The sequence below is a fragment of the Lonchura striata genome, chromosome 1 (genome assembly GCF_046129695.1).
Source record: "Lonchura striata isolate bLonStr1 chromosome 1, bLonStr1.mat, whole genome shotgun sequence".
NCBI classification, from domain to species: Eukaryota; Metazoa; Chordata; class Aves; order Passeriformes; family Estrildidae; genus Lonchura; species Lonchura striata.
The window spans coordinates 84198449-84225817 of NC_134603.1; the positions used below are offsets into that span (position 1 = coordinate 84198449).

The 27369-nt window shown below is 39.7% G+C and overlaps 1 protein-coding gene across 4 annotated transcripts in view; it reads right to left on the reverse strand.

Annotated features, from left to right (window-relative positions):
• Positions 1 to 26564, reverse strand: part of TPPP (tubulin polymerization promoting protein) — a 65378-nt gene extending 38814 nt beyond the window's left edge. The window contains exons 1-4 of one of the 4 annotated variants that reach the window (XM_021540502.3): positions 26462 to 26515; positions 15429 to 15503; positions 15267 to 15316; positions 13169 to 13420 (exon numbers count right to left, since the gene is read on the reverse strand). In XM_021540502.3, coding sequence (XP_021396177.1) covers positions 13169 to 13416 — 248 coding nt within the window. In that variant the 5' untranslated portion in view covers positions 13417 to 13420; positions 15267 to 15316; positions 15429 to 15503; positions 26462 to 26515. Of the gene's footprint in view, positions 1 to 13168; positions 13421 to 15266; positions 15317 to 15428; positions 15504 to 26410 lie in introns of all 4 variants that reach the window. The other 3 variants (XM_021540504.3, XM_021540501.2, XM_021540503.3) reach the window with 3 other exon arrangements.
• Between the last annotated feature and the right edge of the window lie 805 nt (positions 26565 to 27369).

The following is a 27369-nucleotide window of genomic DNA, read 5'->3' on the forward strand; positions in this document are numbered from 1 at the left end:
TGGTTTGGGTCAGAAAAACCCTCCATTCTCAGCACTTTTTGTTCCATTCAGTTTAACAAACACCACCCCACAGAGAGCAACAAACACCTCAAATCTAAATCCAGGGTTAATTGGTACTGTACTCGGAATTGTAAGGAGTATATCTAGAGATGCTGTATACCTGAGATAGATTGTAGACAATAAGAACAGACCCATTTTGTTTTCTCACATAAATTTTTCAGTTGTGCTGTAATGAATTACTATTGTATCACAGTATCACTGTATTATCTGTTGTTAACTTCAAGAAAAACAACTTCTCTTGTACACAATTATAATTATATAAAAGCTATCAGTTGCATCTTCATACCATTAAAAACACCATATTGACAGTACAGTAACTACTTGTTAGCTTATTTTAATTTTTAAACAATATTTGCAACTGAAGGGCATATAATAAAGATCCAAGACATCTGGGCAATGAAGCAAGTGTTGTCATGTGTCATGAGAGTCACAGCCTGGTGCCAAAGATCACCAGTGTTCTGCAGCTGTTGATGCCCATGATCACAAATGGCACTAAGTGGTACAATGCTCTCCTGTAAAACCAGAGACTAACAGATGTGCTGGCTCCTGCTCACCAGACGATGGTGGTGACTTATCCTTTTCTTCAGAGTCTTCTACATTTCTGCCTAGAAGAAGACCATTGTAGAAAACTTTCAACTGTTCTGAGGATTTAATGACACAATAATAAGGTAACAGAAGTATATAGCAGTTTGCCAAGGAAAAATGTATGAACTGAAAGTTCTGCAGCTGCACTGGCTTGGCTTGTTTGCAGCAGGAAAACTGCATGAATTTTATGGGCTCAAAAGAGCCCATAAAATCAACTCTAATGCCAAGAGGATAGAAGCCATAATCATGAAAATAAGGTAACAGTGTGAGACTGAAAGATTTCCCACACTTGCAGGACTTTTCCCTCCAGAACAAAGTAGAGGCAAAGAAAAGGAAAGACAATTCAATGCTGCCAAGGCAGTGTTCCTCATTTTCTGTCAGCACACATGACCATCCCTCCTCAAAGCTCACAGTTCAAACCCAAGCAAATGTCAGAAAAGCTCTGCACCCAGCACAGTGCAAAGGGCTCCATAGCAGGGCAGTGCAGCACCACACTCCTGAAGCTGCACAGGGCTCACTCCTGCAGCACCACAGCCCCTGGCAAGCTTGCAGGAGCTTTGTGCTGGGCAGTCTGCACACAGCACAGCACCATTCCCAAAAGGCTCTCCACAACCAATTCCTGGGAAGGAAAAGCACCAAGAAAACCTACTAGACTTCAGGAATATCACACATTCCAAATGGACACCGAGTGCCCTCGCTTTCACAACCAACTCTTGGCTCCACTGGAACAACTTTGCCTCAAGTATTTTCCACCGCTTAATCTCCCCCACCTTAATCTCCCCCACAAACCTCCCCTTCTTCCCTGATGTCTGGACAGCCCTCTTATGGTGAGAGGACCTGGGCCATGGTGTAGAAAGAGGCCTGCTGCTTTCTGATCTGCTATGTCTTGGTGATCTCAATGCCATGCAATCACCAAGAAAAGGAAAAAAGGCACCTGTCTGCTCAGCCCACTGCTGGAGATCCCACTGCAATGACAGCTGAACTCCGTAAGACTGTCCCATTGTGCCCTTTGGACACACAGATTATACCCCTGACCACCAAGGCATTGCCCAAGATGTGAAGATAGAAGGGATTCTGAGTTATTGACAGAGGCAAATGTGACTTTCAGAAACAACCAGCCAACCAAGGCTACAAAGAAACCCTCCCATCCACGTGGGTCTCGCCTTCATTGCCATTTGTCCTTTGCTATACAGGATCCAGCAAAGGGAAAGTGAGCTGGCTGTAAACACCTATTGGAAATCTGTGCTGGCGCTGAGAGTGCTGGAGCAAAAGCAAAAATATAAAGAAGTTGTGTTAGTTTCAAGATTCATTAGGCACAGAGGACATGCTCCTGTTCCCAGTGAAGTTAAGCTCTTATTGATTGTAAAATTCTCTTGGTTGTAGAGGTGCAGGATCAGTCAATGGAGAAAAAATAACCAATGCTGTATGAAAAAAGGACATTATTGAGGCAGAATTATTTTCCCAATTTTTGAAGGGACTGTTTTTTAAATTCTCAGTGTGGCAGATATGAAACTTCAACAGGCAATTAACCTGAATATAGTTGCCATGTAAATACAAGTTTACCAGGTTTGAGGCCTGGAGCTATCCAATATTTTAATGTGGATGTCTGAAAAATAGCGTGGAGTCTTCCATCAAGTGTCTAGTCTAATGCACATGCTTTCATGATAATGGCCTAAGGCAACTATGAAAAATTAGAATTACATTAGGAAAATCTGACCAAACAAAGCCTTGACAATATTTCAGCCAGCAGCTCTTGATTCAGTTCCTCACACATGTTGAACATTTATTGAAGAGCTCATGTGCAGCATAAAAGCAGTAAAATATTTGCCTGTCAATACCTTTCTACTTATTTGACATTTAAAGACTCTCCTGTTCTATTATCTCTGCTTCACTTTGTGACATTTTTATCAACTTCAACATTAACATGGCAGAATTTACAACTAATACACTTAAAAGGTAAAAAGATGTCAGGAACATCAATTGCCATCGCTGACAAAGATTCGGGATTGATTTAAAGCTGCTCCACAGCTCAGGCAGAAACTTAAGGATGCAAAACGCTGCAGGTAGGATCGTCTGGTTGGTTTTCCTTCCTGAATTACAAACGTCCAGATAGTACAGCAACAGCCCCTGCCTGACCCAAGGGACGCTCCCAGCACTGCCAAAACCACTGGTGACAGGCAGTAGGTGAGCTGCTCTTCTTACTGCTCACCAGAAGGGTGCAACACCTTAGCCACATTACTCCTGGCTACACTGTCAGCTGCAGTCAGCTTTCCTTGCTGAAACAGAATGCCTTCCTACATTTGCTCCTTCAGCCATAAAACTTCACTATCTAACAGCACATCCTCCCAGAAAAAGTTGCCACGGAGATTCCTTGACGCAATTAAAATGCTCTGGGAGCCTGCACAATCGGCACCAACATTCATAGTCTCAACAAGGTTTTGAAAATTATCAATCTGCTGGTAATATCCCCAACCTCTGTAAAAATAAGAAACAAACAATGACTGTAACATGGAAAAAAAAAAATTCAAAGAGAAAGTCTGCCCTCTTTTGGGATGTGGGGGGCATTGTACCAGAACTCCATACCAAAACTGTATTTTCTTTGTTTATAAATTCATGGGAATACATGTACATGCATTAGAAGTCTGCAGAAAGTCAGAAACAGAGATGAAGCTTCATATAAAATTTGGATTTCATTTGTGTTCCTTTGGTTTAGGCACGTGCATGGGCACACCCACACAAAAGAAAACAATAAAGCACTTTCACTTCAATAATGCCAGAAATTTTATACCACTATTTTAACTAATCCTGGTGAGGATTTAATGTCCAGTCTTTATTGAGACTTGCTTCAATCCTGTTGCAAATAAGTCCTCCTAAAAATCTCAATAATGGAAAGAATACATGAATTAAGCTCTTCCAAGTCAAGCCACTGTTGTTTTTTTAAGGAAAGACAAACATAAAGGTTGAAGAATGATAAACACCATGTCAGATGGAGCACACTTCCATTCTCAAACATCACATCCCAAGCAGACTACATCTAAATTGTTTAAGTAGTTTTACACACATAGGCAGATTAAATATATCTAATTGCAACATGTATAGTGTATTAATCCTCTTTCTGAGATGAAGGATTTCTAGGTCACATCTAGTTTGAGGAGTAAATAACATCCATACACACAATTTTTTTCCCTATAAAATTTCCAGTCCAATTTCAGAACAAGAAGTTAATTTCTACTGCCTATACAGGAGCACAAAGAAACTTATGTTTATTCTACACGTCACCATGCACCACAACCAGCCCCCTGATCATCTTGGTAGCCCTGCACCAGGCCTCTTCCAGTGTATCAATCTATTTCCTTCACAGGAGAGCCCCAGACTGGGCACAGCACTCCAAGACAGTCTTACAAGTTCAAACTGAATGGAAGGGTCACCTCCCCAGACCTGCTGACCACACAGATTCATGCAGCCCAGTATGTAGCTACCCTTCCTTGCTGCCACAACTCACACTCACTGCAAGGACTACTGTCACCTCACCTTCAGAAGTTTTCCATCTGTGTTGGTTTTGGTTGGAGTAGAGTTAATTTTTGTTCAGAGTGACTAGTATGAAGCAGTATGTTGGATTTGTGCTGAAAACTGTGTTGATAATATAGAGAGATGTTTTTGTTATTACTGGGTAGCACTGAAACAGCTTCAGGGCCTTTTCTGCTTCTCCTTCAGCAAGAAGGCTGGGGGTATGCAAGGATTTGGGAAGGGATACAGTCAGGACAGCTGATCCAAACTGAGCCATGGTATATTCCATATCATACGGCATCATGCTCAGCATACAAGCATTGGGAAGGAGGAAGTGGGGGACATCTTTCAAAGTCACTATGCTGCATGATGAAGCCCTACTTTTTTGGGGATGGCTGAACACCTGCCTGCCCAAGGGACGGAGTAAATTACTTCCTTAGTTTTCCTTAGTTTGCTTTGCTTGTGTGAGTGACTTCTGCTTTTCCTACTGAACTGTTTTTACTCAACCCATGAGTTTGCTCACTCTTACCCTTCTAATTCTCTTCCTCATCCCACTGGTGGTAGAAACAGAGTGGCTACACGGGGCTTATTTTCTAGCTGGAGTTATTAAACTACGACACTCACACCATCACCACCTCCAGAGCTGCCACCTAGACTGCTGGTCCACTCTCCAGCCCATACCTCACCTATTTGGTGATGCTGTGACTGGAGTCAAGTCCTTGCTTTAATCAATGTATACTAACTACAACCCTTGACCCCACAGTGGCAGTAATTTCATCAGAGAAAGCAATGAGGTCAATCAGGCATAAATGGTCCTTAGCAAATCCATGCTGGTTGCTCCAAATCACCTTCCTGTCCTTTCTGTTTTAAGAAAGGAATTCCAAAAGGATTTACTTCATAACCTCCCCAGGGACTGAGGTTATGCTGATTGGCCTGAACTTCAACTTTGCTCACTCTGTTTCTTCATGCATGGGCTTTATTCCTCTCCCTGCTTCCGTCTCTTGTGTTCCTCCTTCTCATGGTCCAGCCCAGTCAGAAGCTCCATGTTTACTCTTGCTTGCCCATTGCCATGCTTGCCTGACTTCCTGCACATGGGAATGAAATGTACTTGTGCTCTGATGAAGCTGCCTTGAAGACCAACCAGCTCTCCTGGACCCCTCTACCAGAGAGAAAATGCAGAGGCCAAGATCTGCCCTTCTGAAGTTCAGGTCTGTAATTCTGTTGTTAATATTGATCATTCCCCTCAGGATCTTAAACTTTACAATCACCTGGTTGCTGCAGACAAGGCTGCCTTGTCCTCTGCATCTTAATCATCTTCTACTTCAATCCATGAAATCAAAACTAATATTTAACAATCTGGAAAATACTTTCCTGTTACTTAGTTTATTTAGTCATTAAAGCTAAGGCAGATTCCACATAGCTGCTTTTATAGATGAAAAGCAGGTAGTTTTAAATTATGGTGCAATAGGCTGACCTGAAAAAAACAAAAACCAAAACAACTGACTTCTACTCTAAGCCAGCAGAAGTTTATGTAAAACACACGTGGAATAGGCCACAAAGTGGGGTAAATACCAAGGAAGCTGCTATATATAGTACTGTGTATGATATCATGCAGCATTCCATATCAGCTGGGAAATTAATCACTCACCACCATATCTATAGGTTCTCATGTGATGTCCTGCAAAATGGTGTTTTTAAAATCCTAATCAGCAAACATCATTACAGGTACAAAATTTACCCATTATACATGCATAAAACATGCCTGTGTTACAGCAAGCAAATTTAAAAGTCTTCCTTCTCATATGCTATCATTGTTTTATATTTAGAATTTATGCCTCCTGGCAGAAGACAGAGAATACCTCCTTTTTTTTTTAAATTAAAAGCTTTTTAAAGGATTAAGTACAAATGGCAATGTTACATTTGGCTCTTTAGGCAAAAAAAGGCAATTGGATCTTAATTTCAATTAAAATATAGATGTGGCAAAAAATAACACTTTCTGTTGAAACTTACCTACATTTCTACCTAAAAATGTATAACTTCACAATTTGCCTGAGACTTACCAGAAAAGATTTTGCTCTGCATAATGTTCTGCAGCCACTTAAAACTGATTTCCTGATGCAGGCATACTAAAGTACAAAAGTTAACAGCTATGCCTACTTCATGCATAAAGTAGGATTACAAAAATCCTTTTCTATGTCACTGTCAAAAGAATGTCTCCAGTAGGGATGTAAAACACAGCTTGCAACTACTAGGTACTTCATTTATATACAAAGACCACTTCATACCTATTTAAATACTTGAAAACCTTGAGAGGCTTCAGTAAAAATCTCCATTAAAGACTATTTACTTCAGAGAAACCTCATGGATAGGTATTTGTTTTGAATGAGCTCAGGTGTCAAAGTACTAGTCCTTTCAAATACAAAAAGAAAGCAAGAAGCACCATACTTATTCAATACAAAGAAAAGACAACAATTATATTACAGTTGACAAATGAGGAAAGCACATACTCATTCTTGCCAAGAGTTTTCTTGCCAGCTTCTCAGAGCAAACATTACCCATTTCAAGTCCTGCAGCCACGATGAACTATTGCTGCATTAAGCCCAGTTCTCAGGTGGAAGCACTCTTGCAGGGACCTGACTGATCCAGGCTGTGGGAATTAGGCTAAATAGCCAAGTGTGCAAGACAGTGAGGACAGTGCACGGGTGGGTCTGCTCAAAAGTCAGGGCACAATAAACTGTGTTGTGAAGATTCTCCATGGGAACAAAACTTTCCTTTCTCAAAAAGATGGAGGAGAGTTTTCTGGGCTTTAGAATACATGGCTTCCTCAGCAACAAGAAAACATGTCAAAGCAACGTCAGGAACTACTAATGGCATTTCAGAAGACAATTATGCTTCCACTTGATCTTTTACCAAGATATTTTAGAGGGCAGGGAGTAAGGTATATTTACAAAGCTTCTGCAGCTTAACTAATCTTAAATAACAATCCCGTATAGAACCACAAAAATTTGTTTAAAATTTAACACATAGTAACATCAAAACAAACAAATGTTTCCATGGACATGGCTACCTAAATAAATGCTCACAATGGATCCAAGGGCTGATGTCACCCAGGCCTGCCTGCAACCATAGTAACATGCCAGTGTAAACAGAAATATTTTTATTTTTCTATCTAATAATGTCAGAGTTAGCAGTTTTATGGCAGTGCTTAAACCATATTCTTGCAGGGCTGAGTGGTAACACTTCTAAAATAAGAGCAGAGATATTTATATAGGGGCTATTACTATGACCATGTTAACTACATACAACATGTGGAGTATGTGTACTGCATAGCTAATATATCAAATTTCCCAGAGCAGTTGTTGACCCTCAATAAACAAAGAAATTTAAGTTCCTATGGCAACATGCCGGAATGCTGGTAAAAGCTCAGTAGCATCTATTATTCTTGGGTGTTCTGCTTTCCTTAATACAAAAATCCTGAAGTTCTTAGACTGTTGTGTCTGACCATCCTTCTGAAATAAGAAGAATGCAGCCATATGTTGCTTTTCATACCAAATGCAGAATTCTTCAGTGCCCTTCTCCTCTGTCACCAATGAGCTTACTTTCTCCAAGACTACAAGATTTACTAAATCCATACTTGCACTATGCAAGCAAAATACAAGACACACAGCCTACAAACTTCTGGAACTCCAGAAGAGTACTAGAAAAGAAACAGTTAATGAAGAAATTTTTTTAAAAAGCAGACAAGTGTTTCAGTGACTGAAAAAATGCCCATGGAATTCCCACTGTCATGAAAAACATCCATCTTCAAATGCTATTGCATGCCTGCATATTGTATGTCTCTAAATTCAGTGGGCCCAGATTGCATTATCACTTTTCATTTAAAAAAAAAAAAAAAAAGTCTATATAAGGTTCAGATAGTATGGGAAAAAATAATGCTTTGAATGATCTAATATTACTAAGATATTTATACTAAACTCCTACATTTTAGCAGAAATTTGAGCTACAGGGAAATTGAAGATATCATCGTAACAAAAGAAGTCGGAGCACTAGTGTTGGTCCTGTCACAAATACTTCAGCTACAGAGCTACAGTAATTTACGAAAACTTCCTTTCCCATAGAATATGACTGTGACTTATTCTTTGTCTTCAAGTATGTCACTGAATTTATGGACCAGTTAAAAACAATCACTTCCTAGGAAGTATTTTCAGGCTTGTTTTTTTTTTTAACAATCCCATAAACCGTGTTTTTCTGAGAAGGGGTTGCTTCCTTTGCCATTTACAAAGAAAAGGTTTTCTTGGTACCAAATAGCAGAAGGGACTTTTACATAACTTTAAGCAAGTAACTTTAGGCTAGCTTTGAAATTAAAATTTACCCTGCAAATGGTGTTACTGTTTTATGTAGTCGAAGAAACACATGAAGAAATGAGTACAATATCATGAAACTACAAAAAAGAAAGCTTACTGCATAATTACATTTACAGTTATGTACACTTCTGTTGGCTTTGCTACATTTTTTAACAGATTTCATCCTGTAAGATAGTGTAGAACTTCTGTCATTCACTCTTCACAATTCCTTTTGCTCTTCCAAGTACAGGATTTGTGGAAACTTAATGACATTATAAGAGATGCATTTATTGTATGCTTTATAACATAAAAATTAAGAAAAGAACTGCAGACTATTTACAGGAACTGAAGACTATTCCAACTGCATTAATGCAATCCAAAGATTTGGCATAAATGTGAGTGTTTTAACTCTACTCAAATAATAAATATTCATACATGTGTCTACTCTCATAGGGAGCTTCACCTTTTCATTTCAAGTAATTCCATTTAAAATTCTTTGCTACTTAATTTCTTGTATTTTCTGAGCTAACAATTTTAACAAACAAACTTGTATTACAATCCACCAAGTTGGAAGGACTTGTGGGACCCTACAAATTACTATTATAAAAAATATTTGGGGGGGGCAGCAGAGAAATCACCCAATTTACATATTTTCTTACCGAATAATGCAATTCTAGCAATAATTCTTTCATGTCTACTACTGTGGATTCTTTGCATTAGACTATTCCTGCTTATCCTCAAATACATATAAATGTTGTGCTCACATTAAGGCCTTCAGTAGACCTTTTATGCAAGATAAACAGACAAACTACATTTCAGTCTGACCTGACATTCTCATGTATTCTACACTTATTTTCTTATTTGTAACAAAGGCTCAATGGAATTTCTTCGACCTTTATAACAACATTAAACTTAACTTCAAATGAACTAATCTCTGAAAGACAGACACATAGGTCTCAGATTTCAAGAAGTACCATAGATTATCTAAAACTTTCAGAAGTTTTGTTCACTTGGTTTGGCAGAGGTGAAGAGGGGGTGTTAAGTCTATAAAGACGTTCATTACTTCTGAGGTAAAACCTCTCCTGGAGCACAGCAAGTTGCCAACAGCCGAATAAAACATTATCTTCCAGTAGCTCTTAGGTAAACATATCTCTTAATAATTTTCTTTGTTACTTTACCCTATCAGCAATGTTTAGTTCCTACCTATTTTGCCAATATCTACTAGAATAATAAGTGAAGTCTGGGAAAGTTAGCAAGACAACAAATGTGGGCTTTATACATAGTTACTCATAAATAAGGAACATTTCTATTAGATTAATTATTTTCTAGTGTCTGAACAACAAGTGCCATTGTCATAAACTGTAAGTATAGCTTGCTAGAAAACAACCCTGCTAGGTACAGTGGTTTCCCAGTAACAGAACCAACAGAAAATATGTTTGGAAGGTCTAATACAATGCTAGATGGCAATTGTGGTTGGGTATGGCAAACATTTTTTAAAATATTTGTTGTGTTCCCCGGCTAGCCTACAACTGCTAAAATCCACCAGCCCCATCCCACCGAACCATCACTTTGGCTGATCATAAGAATCCCAGGTTGAGGCTAATCTTGTGAGAAACACTTTAGCTCAAGAGCCCAAAACCAAGAGTGATGCACAAAGCCTTCTGGTAACCATAAGGAGAATTCTTATTGAGGCATAGAAGGCACTTTGCACTTTTGGAGGGAGTTGGAGATTCTTCTATAGTGGTTAAGGTTTTACATTTAACTTAGATGGGGAAAAACCTGGTTTGTCAAAACAGAGCTCTGCTGGGAAAAAGCTACTTGCAAAATAAAAATTAGTGTGAGTTTATTATGAGTATGCCTGCTTTGATGCATTACCAAATCTATCATTATCCTTGAGCTTAGGGTTAAATGTGACATAGAAGAGAAAGCAAGGAAAAACAGCTGTCTGAACATGCTCAAGAAATCCTGTATATCCAGCTTATGCTTAACCCTCCTAAGTTAAAGCATATTACTGACACTTGAGTTTCTCTAGCCATCACATCTTCCCTTTTTAAAACTTAAAACCGAAAATATTATATGTGAAATAAATGTGATCTAGACTAAAAAGAATTGCTGACACTCAAGAATAAAAATGTAAAAAAACCCACAAAACTCCAACAGTTAAGAAATTGTGGAAATATACCTACTGAAAGCATACATTCAAAAAATACAGACCTTCCTAATAAAGATAGCAAATCTCAGTTCCCATATGCCACTTAAGCAATATAATTTGAAAACAAAATCATTTTAAAAGAGAATACATAAAATATATGTTATGCGTATAAAAAACTAAGATACTTTTGCATTTGATGCAGTTATCTACTAAGCTACTAAATACTGGAGTGCTGGTTTTGGCTAGGGTAGAGCTCATTTTCTTCACAATGGCTGGTGTGGGTGTGTATTTTGAATTTGTGCTAAGCATAGGGTTGATAATTTAGCAATATTTTTGTTATTGCTGAACAGGACTTCTGCACATCCAGAAAAGACAAGGCCTTTTCAGCTTTCTGTGCTGCCACGCTGGCAATGAATGTGGGGGTGCTTGGGAGGTTGGAAGGAGACTCAGCCAGGACAGGTGACTCCAACTGATCAAAGGGATATTCCAGACCACATGACATCATGGTCAGTATATGAAGTGGAAGGAGGAAGAGGAAGGATATTTGGAGCAATGGTGTTTGTATTCCCAAGTTGTTACATGTGATGGGGCCTTACTCTCCTGGGGATGGCTGAACACCTCCTGCCCATAGGAAGCAGTGAATCAATTCCTTGTTTTGATTTGCTTGTACACCTGGCTTTTGCTTTTCCTATTACAGTGTCTTTATCTCACCTATAAGTTTCCCAGCTTTAGCTCTAAATTCTCTCCTCAGTGCTGCTGGTGGGGGAGTGAGCAAGTGGCTGGATGAGGCTTGGCTACTGGCTGAGGTTAAACCAGGATAACAGGACAGAGGAAAAGATGGTATGCCTCTTCCAAGAGAAATGACAACACTTAACAGTGGTCACAAGAGCAAGGTCTGAGAAACTGCTGAGCTAGCCCTCCCCCTCAAGAGACAAAGACAAGAAACACCAAGATGAGCTGGGAGCATTCAACAGCAGCAAAGGGATTTGCTAACATTCCCTGTGAAGCTCAGGTACCTGTCACCTTACAATTCACTCTTGTGCAACAGAACCGGATTCCTTCTTCCCCAACAGTCACCAAACCTGATACTTCCTTATATCTGCTAATGCAGCACATCTGTTTATGCCATATCATGGGGTCATCTTGTCACTAAAGAGCTCAGAAACTGACGTGAGAAAGAAACACTATTATATTTACCGACAGAAAATAATAAAACAAAATGTTAGCCAAAGAAAATTTGAAAATATCACAGATTAAGAAAGAAACAAAACCATACAGCCTAAACATCCATTTCAAATAAGCCAGCTCTCTGATAGTATACCTAACTCCATTCAAGTAGAGACTGATAAAAGGACAAGAGGGTGGGAGTGTGCATGTGTACTGTTTTCAGTTATCTAGATAAGATCTCCAAGGAGAAAAGAAACAAAGAAAGAAATCAATCAAATAAGTAAGGTCATTCTAACTATATAAGTTACACAGACAACTTTCAAGATTAAAGGTCTTTTCTTCTCTGCCTTTCTCCAGTTTCATGCAGTCTAAACAGTCAGCACTTGTAGCAAGATTTTCCAACTACCTTGTAAGCCATGCAGTTTGCATGTCCTCCCAGCATTACACCCCAACAGTTGAGTGCACAAGCCAAGTAAGTGTTCCTACAGATTACAGGTACAATTAAGGGACCCCATCAAAATGCATGTCCCTCAACACAATGATGTGTGAGACAATTTAAACAGTTAGTGTAGTAATAAAAAGCAGAAAACACAAGATTATCATATCAGATGCCAGGAGAATACGAAAGGGAAAATAATCCAATTCTACACATAAAGCAAAACCAAAAAAATTATTTGAGACTTCATACAGAACATGCCATAACAGATTAATTCCTTGTTAACATATTTCCTTTACTATCTTCTCTTAGATTTGATAAGTTTCTGACTAAGTCTGCCTAGGTTTTCAACTGGGGAGAAAGTTTCACTAAATTTCCAGTCACAAAAATAAGATTAGATGACCAAGACAATCCTAGTTCATCATAGCCAAGGGTCACCATCAGTCTGGCATAGCCCTACACTTCAAACCTGAGCTGGTGCTGTGCTGGACATCATGACTGCTGTTAGAATACTGACTTTTAGTACATACCCCACCTTAGCCTCTATCTTCTGATGCCAAGCTTTGGCAAGATCATCCTGACATCCTGACTTTATTCAGATATCTTTCAGGAAATACTGACACCACTTACTGCAGACTAGTTTATTGGAATAGCCTGCATTTATCCTGATCACATCATAGTCTTTGTACCTGTGAAACTGAAGTCAATTTAAGATAGCAGGTCAGAAGCTGAAAGCTGTATCTTCAGACCAAGCAAGAAAATTTTGTAAAGGAACAAGAAAGAGATTGATTTTGTCAAACAGTGTCTCACAACATCAGAAGCAACAGAAGGTAAATTTAGAAGGTATCTTCAAAACATTTGTTGGGGGGGAGGGTGGGGTGCGGGAAGACAATGAAATTATGGCTAAAATTAACTTACTTGATTTTACTGAAGACGATGTCAACATCTGTGGTTGTCACATTCTTCCCATCTATGATATTGCAGTCCTTGCATAGCTTTGACCAGTTCTTCCCATGCATTTCTTTTCCTGTGGCTCTTGTATCACCATGGACAGCAAATTTTCTAAAGGCCTCTTCCAGAGCACTTATTTCTCCTGCCGTAGCTCCCTCATGAGAGTTTGATTCTGAGGATAATCGTTTTGCTGGTTTCACCGATTTTTCAGCCATTGTGCTACAAAATAAAGGAGGGTAAACTTATTGCATTAATTTGCACTAGATTACTTTCTGTCAAACTACACACTAGAGTCCATGTCACAACATATGAAGTCCATATGAAGTATAAATGGTCTATAAAGTTAGCAAGAACTCACTACCCTCCACCATCAAACATCCGTCTAAACACAGAACTATGTAACTCTCTGCCCATCTGGGAAAAAAAATTCTAGTACATTTCAAACAAAAAAAAGGTACAGCAAGAAACTAGGGACACAAAACTAGTTTTACCATCATTACATCAGCCATCAAAACAACACTTAATATTTGCTCCTTTTTTTTTTCTTAAATGGCAAGCATCACAGTCACTCTCTTGATTTGAATAGAAGTATGCCCATTACACTGTAGGCATTACTATGTACTTGTATTTCTGAAGGAAAAATAAATATCCCTTTATTTTCTGGACTTCAACTTTTAATTTTTTTTTTAATTGAAAAATTTTTGAAATACAACAAATATATTAATGTTAGAACCCTTATGTTACATTATGTAAGGGTTAACAAGTAAAAGACAAGTCTCTCTTGTTATCCAGACCATTTATTTCTCAAGTTTATGCCCAGAGAACTGTAGCTGTGGAATTCATTTGGAATGAACACATCCATTATGGAGGCATACTGAGAAGGGATATCATTACTGCAGACAAGAATTTTTAGACTACTCCAAGTACATATAGTATAGGTTTGTCTTTTAAATGAAACCTTGAACTGAGTAATAGAATACTATTTTCATGTGTCTTTACAAAAAAAAACCAAACCCTGAAGTGCCAGAAGCATGTAATAGAAACCTTTGTCTTCTGCCCATGCACTCTTGGCATGGCAGAAGTAAGAGGCACTAAAAAGCCTAGGCATTAAAAAGCCTAGGCACAGGGCACACTGCCTGCCCCAACAAGCTGCACATAGACTGTCACCACCGTAACATCGGTGGAGCAGCTACAAATTTTTAACCCACAAAGAGATGGTTACAGTATCAGAAATCTGGCAAATGCTAGAAAAGGGCTGGAAAGCCCATCATACTAACCCAGCCTTTCTTCTAAAGCCCCCCAGCTGTATGTGGGATGTGATTAACATTAACATACTCAGAGACAGGTAGGTATTAAAGTTAAGGTTTTATTTCCTCATCAGATAGGAAGTTCTCTTGGTTTATATAATGTACATCAGTGCAAATGCCTCAGTAAGGGAAAGGTTTCTAAAATTCTGTCTCTTCCTATACTGTTTAAACTCTGTCACTCAAACAACCATAACATACCCTTTCCTGCACACTGTAACAGAACTAACCATAGCTACTTGCTACACAGCAGTTATTGTTGAGGTTTTTGATCAAAAAGAATCTTTTAATTAAAAGCGTACTAAAAGAACCTCTGTCCTTCACACTTAAGCAAACATAGCATGGCCAAAGCACTACTGCCTTTTTTGAAAACATGTAAATGCTTAAATCCCTTGTTATATCTTAAGCCTGGGAATCCTTCTGTTTTGCTTACACAGTCAGCACAAGTTTTGGCCAACAAATCAAAATGCTAAATTAAAATTATTATGACAGAAATTTACTAACTGTGGCCTGAGAATTGTATGCGCACCTATGAAATAAAAAGCGAAGCACAGAGAGGGGGAAAAGAGTTTGAAAATGTCAAGTTCATTAAAAAGTAACCAATTCCCATTTCTATTTCCTTTGCATTCTGCCAACTGTCCAAAGAGGAATTTTACCTCAAAAACCTTATCATAAAGCATGCCACCGCTGAAACTCTAAAACAAAAAGCATGCACAGTAAATTGAAAGCTACTACAAACATTAAGATGCATGTATATTTACCAAAATGTGTCTAGATCAAATCTTCTGTTTCATCAGGCTATATTCTTTTGCTACCAAAACAGGAGTACAAGAACATAAGAAAAAAACCAAAAAATATTATTGACATAATGTATACAACAGATTATTTCATTAAAAATCAGATCATGAAGATCTATGATGTACCTCTATATTCAAGAAAGCTTGACTTCCAAAAGCAGAAGTCTCTTCCAAGCTTGTAGTATTTCAAATCAACTGGAGCTGGAATACAGAGCCAGAAATTTTCCAAGTTAATACTAACTGGCTAGAGAAAGAGAGTACAGACCAGCAAAAAACAAAGTCTGTGTAGGATATTAAAAACCAAAGTTACTTTCGTATGCAAGAAACAGGACAGGAGAAGGTGGAAATTTGCAATGGTAAGGTATGCACAGTTTGCATCAATTTGTAATTTTACCTTGTGGTAACTAAACTTTCCAAGAAGTTTTCAAGGATAGCTCCTGCTTGCTCTTAGCAATTCTCTTAAGAAGCTATACTAAGTATCTTTAAAAGATACAGCAATGGCACAGTTTACAAGCTATAAACAAGAAAACATCTGCGCCACTGTCTCATCTGAAATTGGAAAATATAATTGCATACCTACATTTTTAGGTATCTCCTGAACAAAATCTTTCCTTAGCCAGTGCCAGTGCCTTGCTGGCCAGTTTTGCTTAGCATTTTGTTGTGTATAACCATAAATCAACTTTGCACAGCACAGCAGAATCGTGTTTTACTATCTCATGCAGTCTTTAATATGATAGCTGTATCAACTGAAAGAATATTTTACTTACTTTCAGTAGTTAAGAAATTTAAACTATAAATTTGTTATAGGAAAAATGCTGAAAGGACCATATTTGGCCTTCAGAAAGATAGTTCCATACTAACTTCTCTCACTCATTAATAAATGAACATTGTATTGGGTTTTTTTGAGTAGTTCTGGACCAGGCAGAGCAGACACAGTACAGAAAAGGCTTTAGTTTTGGATGGTGAAATCTGGTATGCAAAACAGACTCATTTCAAATAAATCCTCACCATCTAAAGCGGAAAGTCAAGGAGAGATTAAAACAAGGGCTCTGCAATGGTTGCCAAATACTATCATAGACACTCCTTTTTGAATCATAATTATAGTTTACTTGTTAAAATCCTATGTAATAACATGAAATATATTAAAAATAAGATATCTGGATTTATGAAAAAATTATCTAGTCTCAGTTTCAGCTTTTCTTTCTGAACACAACAAATAACAAAAGTGTGAAGGGAACTATATTTGTTAACATACTATAATTAGAAGGCAAAGAACTGCACAACACAGGATATGAAATTATGACTTTGAATGGGGCATGTTCCTTTCACTTCTTTTAGTGATTAGAGATAAGGAAGGAGATTGTGTCATGTTGAAGAAATGTTCTCTCAAACAGAAATAAAGAATAACCGATTTGACAAATATTCAAGATCAAATGCTGTTTTGAGTCTTCCTCACCCTTTTTCCCTGGACAAAAGAATCAAAAGGTGGTTGGTAGATTCTGCTAGAAGTAAAGATTAGGAGTAATTTGGGGCAGGGCCACACCAAGATGATTAGTCTAAATCTAAAATACAACAAAACAAAATTATGCCACTGTTCAAAAGCATAAGCTGTGTCCATGCTGACTACAATTACAGTAACCAAAGAAATGCCTTTCATCACCATCCAAAAAGTCTAATATGTATACAATTAGAAAATACCAGAGTCAGCAGAAAGAAGGTGGGACTAGTCATTAATACAATCCTCTCCAAATACTGTATGCTCCAACCAAGCATCACTGAAAGCAGCCAGATAAGTAAGAGGTACAAGCAGATGCTATATTTTAGGAGGTTTCTGAAAGAACAACTATCCTCCAAAAAAAATTGAGTTTCAGAAACCCACAGAATACTTAAGAGAGTTAGGTGCTGTGTTATGAACTGCTATAGTCTGTGTCCTTTAGTAACATAAAAAAAACAGTTCTTGTTCCTTTCCTCAACCTGAAATAGGTAAATAATACAGCACATTATACAGAGATTAAGCCAGGGATCAAACTCATGTAAACTGACATCAGCCACTGACTTCATTACTATTTTATGCTAAATAGACTGAAAGTGTAGATCTGTGTTCTCAGCACATGCCTAACCCATTAGAAAAAGTTCTCTAATATCATCAAACTTTCCTTTTAGCCAGAGACTAGAATATATACTCATCTGCAGACAGACACCTGGGAGGCCTCCACTAGATAAAATCACTTATTAACCTGGATTCTTCCATAAAAGATGGGACAAGAAGTTAATGTTTCTGTTGTCAATTTCTAAAGCTGTGTGAATACCCAAAGCCTCAGTACTAACCAACTGCCAACTCTACTGAAGGATTTATATTAATTTACACTCTTTCACTTATCCACACCCTCTCCAGGTGTCAACAAACTGCAGGAATTCTGGTATAGTGATGATTTAAATTTGTGGGAATTGTTCTTATAAGTAATCCATCTCTCAGGAGGAAGGAAACTTACTAAATCCCAGAGTATTTTTTTTCCAACATTTTCAGAAGCTTATGCAACTCTTTGAATATGCATGTGTCCTAACAAGTCAGAATTCACCACAGCACCTTCACTGCCCCATCCCAACAACTAATTCATGGCTTATTTGCTCAGCAGAAAGCTTAGGATTTGTTACACAAATTATCATCACTGCCAGGCCATGCCATGGATAGGGAAACCAAAGGAGAGGAATAAAGAAACATGTCTGTTCTGCTGCCAGATACAGAACATCATGAAGACCTTGGAACCCATATTCTACACTACTTTAATTATCAAGGTCACATAAAGCAGACACATGAGTGTAATGACTACTCTAAGAGCCAATGTTCTCCGAACTGATAAAGGAAATAAAAATATATTCTCACTAGCTACAAATCTATTAAACCCCTTTAGGATCTCCACAACAAAAAACCTGTTTTCTACAAAAAAATTATATATATATATATACACATATATACATGCACATCACAGAATCACTAGATCAGAAGAGACCTTCAAGATGAAGTCCAACTCATGCCCTAACATCTCAACTAAACCATGGCACTGAGTGCCACACCCAGTCTTTTTTTAAACACATCCAGGGATGGTGACTCCACCACCTCCCCGGGCAGGCCATTCCAGAACTTTATCACTTTTTCTGTGAAAAACTTTTTCCTAATATCCAACCTATATTTCCCTTGGCACGTCTTAAGACTGATACACATATCAGCAGGATACAAAAATCTGAATGCCTATTTTTTTGTGCTATACCATATACTTTTTCATCTGCTTTGTCTAGCTCACCTCTAATAGCTTTCATTGGCACTAAGTTTTATACAGTGTTAAAAAACAGTTTTTATGGAAGTCATCTCACAACATCAACTGCCATGGAAATGAATATGAGTGTAACTGTCTAAGACAGGACAACAGACTAGGACATTGCCGCATTATTACAGCCTCAGATACATTCATGTTAATGGAAAAGTCAATCTATTTTAAAACTGTTCATTCTTTAGAATACTTATCAACAAGAATTTGCTAAAATGAGGTCAAAAGTCTAGTGTGAATTAAGGGAAACTTCCAATTCACACTTTTAAGCAGCAGACTCATTCAAGAGTCAAGCTGACCTCTGACTCCTAAAATTGATGAATTTGCAGAATTCAACAGCACAATGGCACAGCTGCAATGCAATAATGGTACTGCTAGCATCTACTCTTTCCTGTAACACTCACCTTTGCCCAGGCCAGCCTTATTTCTCATGTGTAATACCCACCTCCAGTGCAACCCACAACACGACAACACAAAGTTATGTTTACACTGAGCATCAAGGCCATCATCTAGCTATCAACCAAAGTCTGCAGTATAAATTACTCAGGCTCCTACAACCTAAAATGCACTATCTGTTCAGGGTCTCAGTCTTAGCCCTGATACCTCCCTAATTTCTTAATCCTTTCTACCATATCCCCCAGACAATTAGGTTTATATGTTCAGTGTTACCTGTTTTTACCTGCCATTATCCTGCTCATTTTTCTTGCCCACCAAGTGTTGGTAAGCATGTAGGTGCTTAGGACAGGATTTTTATCAGAATTTGTTACTGCACTGTTTGTAAAACTTATCCAATACACCATAAATAGTTGCCATCCAAAATTTCTTAAGACCTTCTAACCAATCCAAGTAAAAGAGAAAGCAACTTTTCAGTAAGCACAGGAGGTGTTGTTGTTATGAGTTAATTGAGTGCATGATTATGAAACTGTGCAAGGCATTTGAATTTGTCTGACTGCATCTGGTTTATTTTAGTACTTGATCCATCTTCCCTTCTTAACAAAATTGCAAAGAAAGGAAATTCTCATTTATTTTCTCTCTGTAATTATTTATGCCAAATAAAACCAGCAGAGTCAAAGTACAGCACATGGAATCTTTTTCCCATATTTTTGCATAAATATTCAAGCTTAGGAAAGGATAAACAGATGGAGAAATGCAACATCCTCCTAATAAAAAGCAATGCTTTAGACCACTCTTAAAGCTTTCTTTAAGCTTCCTTCACAGCTACCTGCAGGAACTAGAGTTAAAGCATTTCTCTTCAGAGATCTGCTCTGGTTGTATTTCTCCACATGTGATGCTGAAGTGAATGGCAGCCATCCATTTTCCCTAGCATACAACACAGAAGGCACATGAGCAGAGACCTCTGCAAAACAAGCAAAGCTAGTAACTCTATCTACAGTTTAACCCATCTTTACCTAAAGAAAATGAAAACTTTTTGCAGGCCTTATGAGGAATTGCATGGCTGAACCTCAAGTTCTCTTAACAATATAAGCGACTTTAGCACTATGGACAAGGGCAAGGCTGACCAGATCATGCAGACACATTTAGACCTTCATCAGGACACACACAGAGTAACATAAAAGGTACCTACTTAACCTGTCCAGTGTTTCTCCTCAACAAAACAGTATTTCAGACTGTGAACATATGCCATCACATAATCCATTAAAGGATCTAACTTAGAAAACATATTATCCAGCAAACAGATTACTTTGCTGACAAATAATTGTTGCTGTTATATTTCTAAAAACTATTGCTATTCAGCTAGTTACTTCTACAATGTTGCTCAAGATACAAAACTAAGTTTAGTTCTTAGTAAATTACATTCCTCCATTTCAAAGAACTGCTTCATAATTATCACTTCTTTATATAAAAAAGCATTTGTACACAGACACACAAATATTTATCAGTAACAGATCCACTGCAACTTATTTCTTTTAAATACATGTTCACCTGACAACACTTAAAAGTACACAAAAATTCTGTATCCAGCTAATTTTTAATTAGCTCCACAATATCCTGTAATACTTGTAATCCTGTAATACAGTGTCACTGACACAAGATTTTAACTATGAAGGTAAAAGCATAAAGAAGGCATCCACAATATATACACATACTGGTAACTCTTATTATGCTTTTTTTCCATTATGCCACTACTCCATTTGAGAGTTCCACTTTTTTAAAAGTATTCATCTTAAGCTCCAGCAGGCTGTTGTCATTGGTAGATGAATAATCTGGATACATTCTGCAATTTCGTACACAGGCAAGGATACAAGCCAGTGTCTAGAACCACCTACACAGGAGAAAGTGAGTATGACACCAATTAAAGAACAACAAAAGAGGAGACTCAAGTGTTTAGATAAGGTACTTTTTCATGGTGCATCAAAAAAAGACTTGGAATCACAGATCTGAAAAGAGTGGAAGACAACAGCTGCTCTCCACAGTAGTTAGTACAATTAACTTACAGCTCCAAATAACACACTGGGACTGTCATCACTTTCGGATCAGTTGAGTACAGGTTCCACTACAATTGTAGAGCTCGCTTAGCCTCACTTCTTCATACACTATACATTGTATCCTCTCACCACCCCCACCCAGACCAGACTTGGAACTTCTACAGAGCCCTTTCAAAATACTTCTGAAAAATCAGTGATGCTTGATCCATGAAAGCGGATCAAAGATTTTACAGAAAAATCACTTCAAACTCCATTAAGATGGGGGACTTTGAGTACCACCCATAAGTAAAAGTATCTAGAGAATCAACTATTTACAGGGACAGAATTAAATCTAAGAAAAACTGAGCTAACAGAGACTCAAAAGCATTTTAAGTTTAGTAGTCAAAAAACACCACCTCTGATCAAAGAAAGGAAGATGATACAAGAGATGCAAAATCATAAGACAAGATGTTCTACCATAAGACACTTTACAAATTACATTGGTGGAATTCCTGAGAGATCTAAACACCTCTGCAGAGAAACTAAATCACCTACTAAATGGCTCTTTACCAACGGCTTTTTTGCTATCTACCAAAGCTATAATAAACCTCCACAGTTGAAAATTCAGGCTACGCCAGTGCAAGTTACAAATACTACTTCCTTATGAAGAGACAATCAACCATGCAGGGCACTAAAGGTTACTCCCAAGAATAGCTGCAAATACTTCATATCCTCATGTCCCCACATTAGACTGCCTTTAATACAGAAGGTATATTTAGTCAAGTATCTCTGAAAGACAGACTTACCAAATCTAGGTTATTGCTCTCAGATAACTAAATCAATATCATCAATACATTAATCAGGTTAGACTGTCTAAATATCCCTTATGTTCATAAAATCTGCTACTTCACTTTTGTCTGAGCCCATGAGAACAAGCTAACCATTAATTACAGATTTTTTGCAACCACCCACAGCCTGGTGTAAAGTAAGAAGGGAAATACTTCCTTTGCTAAAACAGTAAGTTCCTTCACATCTGTAAGTGCTTCTAAGATGAAATATTTCGGTACTACTTCCAATACTCAAATCAGAAAAGACAGGCTGAAACAGGTTTTTTTAATTAAACAGTGTCATCAGCAATGACATTAGCTTAGCATTTTCACTACAAGAATTTTCTTACACTGCAAGAATTTTCTTAGCATTGATCCATTTAAGAATTTGAATAGGACTGCAACCCTCAGAGATTCAAGCTAAAACTGTTATGTCATTGATTTTTTTAATTTCCAAGTTTCTCTGTGCTGGTTTTGTCAAATGCTCCCAATATATGAACACTGACACAGAAACATATTCCTGAGATTAGCCAAACTGAGCAAGAATTAACTTCATATGATTATTTAAAACAGTAATGCTGCAGATTCATTTTTATAATCTTATCAACCACCTATTGCATTGACACTTTGATCTGTAAACTCTTGGCTTCCACCTCCTGGGTTTCCATCCAGGACAAGGTAAACTCATACCACAAACTCAGGACCCTACAAGGCAGGGTAGTGGTGAGGAGGAAAAGAAACAGGGAACCTTAAGACAACTAACAAGAGTAAGAGCCTAAGCTTCTCCACAGCTGCCTCAGAGTTCTGACACAATTAAGAATCCCTTTTAGCAGCAGCAAAGTGAATTGCCCACCCACCACATATAACAACTAACAGTAAAGAAAAACTTCCCAACTGTTTTGATGGACCACTGTGAGCCAAGAAAACTGAGTAGCACAGAATCAGTCTGTTCTGCTCTGTCAGCACTTGAGATAAACACCCACTCAGGAAGAGCAGCCTGAAACCTGAGCAGGATATGCATACTTGTCCTGTAACACATGCACAGCCCCTGGGTACTTGAAGACCATATTTATATGGGGTATTTTACCAGTAACATCCTTTCACTGTACAGTTCCTTTCATCACTATTCCAAAAACAGTCTACAATGAAATGGGAAATTCTTGCAATACTTCTATGTATGGGCAATTGGTAGTGTGATGCATTCACTCAGAAATGTCTTTCAGCTGAAGGTGTAGTTATTATTATGTATTTCGGGGGGGGTTAGGCACATGAGGGGGATGAGATGAAGAAAGAGCTAGAACAGCTTATGGAAAACACTGAGGAAAAGGAAAAATATTTTTTCCTATAAAACTGGAATTTGAAATGAAAATTCCATTTCAAAATTTTAAAATATTACCTAAGATTTAAAAAACTGTAAAAAAAAAAAAGATAGTCTGAAGATTGATGGTTGATGTAGATTTTTTTACCTTAGTTTTCAGCACTTAGTCAAGCTATATGCATTTCAAAATCCCCCAAACCCAAGCCATTTGCATGTCCCAAGGATAACCCTCAGAGAACAGTGGCAGTCTTACATTAAGTTCTACAATTCCCTTTGCTCTTACATGAGGAAATATACAGCTGGATAATGCACACACATATCAATGTATCCTTCTTAACATCAGCTTGATTTCTCTTTTGCACCACTCACAGTTTCTTGTTCTTCATTTTGGATCATAATATTTAGGAGGCCATGTACAAGTTTTTGTTCCATTATACTGGACATATCACATTAGTAAAGGTCCCCAACCACAGCTTCCAGACACTATGGCAATACAAACAGTAAACAAAATATTTCATTTCAACTAACTGGCAGAGACTTATAGAAGTACTTATGCCCGCAGTAGTCATGGCAGTACGGCAGAGAAAGAGTAGGTGTGGAAATTATATACCTGCTTTTAATTTCAGTTAGGCACAGCATAAGAATGGGTTTTGGGGGGAGACAAAAACAAACTTCACTGCTTGCTGAAAAAAATCTATTCCATTTATGCAGTCCTATGTTTTATCCTACAAGCAGTATGCATGTACAAATAAAAAAGGACATTACATCATTGAACGACTGACTATGCCACAGAATGACTGTTCTTGTAATACATGAAATATATACTATATAAACATAGAGAGATAGATGCTTGTGAGTATGGCCACATCCTCACATGGGAGACTTACATAATTAAAGTGTGTAAAACAAGAAAAACATCTGATATTATTTTATTTTGTATTTCAGCTTATCACCTGAGAGCAAGTTATCAAGGTCAAACATTGCATGGCTTATTCTCCGAAGTGCTAAGAGATATATTGAGTACAATTAATTGCTTTTACCTATAATGAGAATACTTAACATAAATTGACATAATTGACTGCCTCACTCTTTGAAAGACACTTATTTTATTTTTTCAAATTAAGCTCAAGATACAAGAAGCAAAACTAGCTTCTACCAAAAATACCAATACCACTCCCAAATACCAAATTTATATAAAAATACCAAATACCAAAACCACTACAATCACACAGCTGCCTCCAGAAAGTAACTGGAATGAATATATCTACTACAAAAATTAAATAAAAATACATGTTTTTTCACCACAGCCAAGCCACAGATTAAACATGACACAGAAAGAACTACTTGCTGGATGTATATTTCCATTTATAAATATCTTTTCTTAGATTTACAAGGGTCAAGTGCAAGCATTGCAAGGAGATTCCTATGTGAATTTTATCTGCAATTTGATCATTGCATGGCATGCTGTCTAAGCATTACACTGTACTATAATTTAATACTGGACATACACTTCAGCAGTTACAAATGATGGACTATTTAAAAGCATTTAACTGTGACCCAGAAACATACAAAGGCATTCAAAATATCATTTTATTCTGGACTGGGGAGATGAGAGGTTGAGTTGGAATAGGGTCTCTAAATACATAAAGAAGTGGCTCATCACTAAAGGATTAAAAAAATGGCCATGGCTATTTAAAAAATAAGTTGTATACGTTTGATAAACAGTGATGCTATTTTAAGCCTAAGACTATGAAAGTGCATAGGTATCTCCTTGGTTTTCCCCAAAGTTTTCACAGCACTAGAGGGGAAAAAAACCCAAACCTTAATGTTTTACTATTATGCTAACCCTTTCCAACCCACCTAAAGCATGCTATTTAATTACGCTGGCTGAGAAAACAGTGGGACGGCTCTAGTAAAAGACAGTCTCACATCATGCGTTTCATTTTAGGCTGGGTCTTGGGTTTGCTCCGCCTCTTCTTTTCAAATAAACATGAGGAGTTATGCAACCCTCTGTAAAATCCGAAAAAAATTTGTCCCCTCCCAGACCTGCCCGTGTAGAGCCTGCAAAGCATAAACAGGGAAACTGGTTGTCAGCAGCATCTCCTACATAATTCGAAGCTGTCAGTGTTTAAGATGCTATTCACATGTGCCTTTGGCACCTTGTAGCATACACCCAACCTCCCCCGGAACAATTTCATCAATGTACAAGAACTTTTACCCAGCACTGAAGAAATATTTGCAACCGCTGGTGATCCGGCAGAGGAGGGATTGTATTTATTTTTAAACGAGCTAGCCGGGGTTACAGATTAAAACAAAGGATTTTGTTTCGTCCTCGTTTTCCACTCCGGAGTACATGGCTGTATAGGTATAATACGGGTATTATCCCGCAGGCACTAAACGGTCTCCCACACCTGATGTTGGTTTTGTGCAGGTCGATAAACAGCAGAGGCTCTCGAAGACGAAGCCCCTCCAGCTACCGCTTGGGGATTTCAAGGAAAATAAAATAAAAAACAACAACGGCAAATAGCCCCTCCGCATCGGTCTCCATAAAAGGGGGCCGCTGCCTCTACACGAGTGCATGAAGCAGCGGCAGCTGGGGCTTTGTTGTTGACTGCGGCGCATTTGATGTGTGCGCGCAAGGTGGCTCCTTCCCGGCTCCTCCGGGAGCCACCCCCGGCGCAGTGCGCGGCTCGCCAGCCGCCCGCAGCCAGCCTCCAGCATCGCCCAGCCACAGACCTGCTGCCGCCGAGAGCTGGAAGCCGCCCGCTCTCACGCTGGCTGCGGCCGCGCCTCCATCCTCGATGGCGATCGGGTGATGCGGCGGTAGAGCCCATCCCCGTAGCAGGGAGAGGCGCGCAGCTCCGCGCCGAGCCCCGCTCCCCGCCGTCTCCTTGTGCCCGGTTCCCGGAGGGGAGCGCAGAACATCGGAGGGACAGCACGGAGGCGAACCCCAAGCAGGGACGCGGAGCCGCCGCCCGCAGCCCCCCGCGGGCATTACATAACGACGGCGGCGGCCGAGCCGGGCTGGGCTCGGGCGCCCCTCCGGTGGGGGCTGGCACCGGGAGGGAGCACCGGAGCCGCCGGACGCCCGACAGAGCCTCCACCGCCCCCTCCCCTCGCGCCATCGGCAACCGAGCCGCGATCGATTAGCGGCGCGACGGAAGGAGGGAGCGGGCACGGCACAAGACTCGCACCCCACGCACCCACCTACCCCCCGGGGAGCGACGCTCGGCCGGCCCGGGAGCGGCGCCCGCACACTCACCGCCGGCGGCGGAGGGCGGCAGGTCTGGCGGGGCTGGCCGGGCTCCGTCCGGCGCGCTCGGCAGCAGCCGCGGGTGTCCGCAGCCGGCGCGGCCGTTGCAGCGGCGCCGCCCCCCGCGCGGGCATTGGCGGGCACGCGGCGCCGCCCGCCCGCCGCGAGCGCCCATAGGCGGCGCCGCGGCCGGCCCCGCGCGGGCCGAGGGGCGCGCGGCCGCGCTGCCTTACATGGGCCGCTGCGCTGCGCGCCGCCCCCGGGCGCCCGCCGCCCGCAGCGCTGCGGCAGGTGCGCTGCGGCGGGCTGCGCCCCGCCCTGTCCGCGCATCCTGGGCCTCCCCCGCCCGCTGCGCCGAGGGGAACCAATGACTGCTGTGCCCTGCCGGGCTCCGGCAGGTTTGGGTCTGGATGGCCGCTCGGCTGTGCTTGAAGCTGGGGTCGTAGACGTAAATGAAAACCGTGTGAAAGACTGGGCTGTCTGGTGCAGCGGGCATTCGGTAAAAGCCTCACTTTCCCTTAGCTTGCCTCTCGCCTGGGAGCGGCCTGAGGCCGGCACAGCAGAGAGGCACAGCCACAAACCTGCTCTAGAGCAACCCCATCCAAACCCCCGGAGCGCAGACACAGTCCAGGAGTCAGCAGGAATCTAGTCAGCCGTTATGCACCCTCATCTGTGAATTTATAACCAGAGTCCAATGACCCTGCAGAGCTTGGTGGATTTTAAATTGAATTCTGCTCTGCTGGAATGAAGTTAAAACAACCTTCGTACAGTCGTGAGGGGGGGGGGGGGGGGGGGGAGAGTAAAATGCTAATGGAGTGCATGTGCAATGCAGTCCCAATTTTTTAAATGCAGGAGAAATATATGGCTAATTTTTTAATTGGTTCTATACCTATACTTGCTTCAGGATACAGAATAGC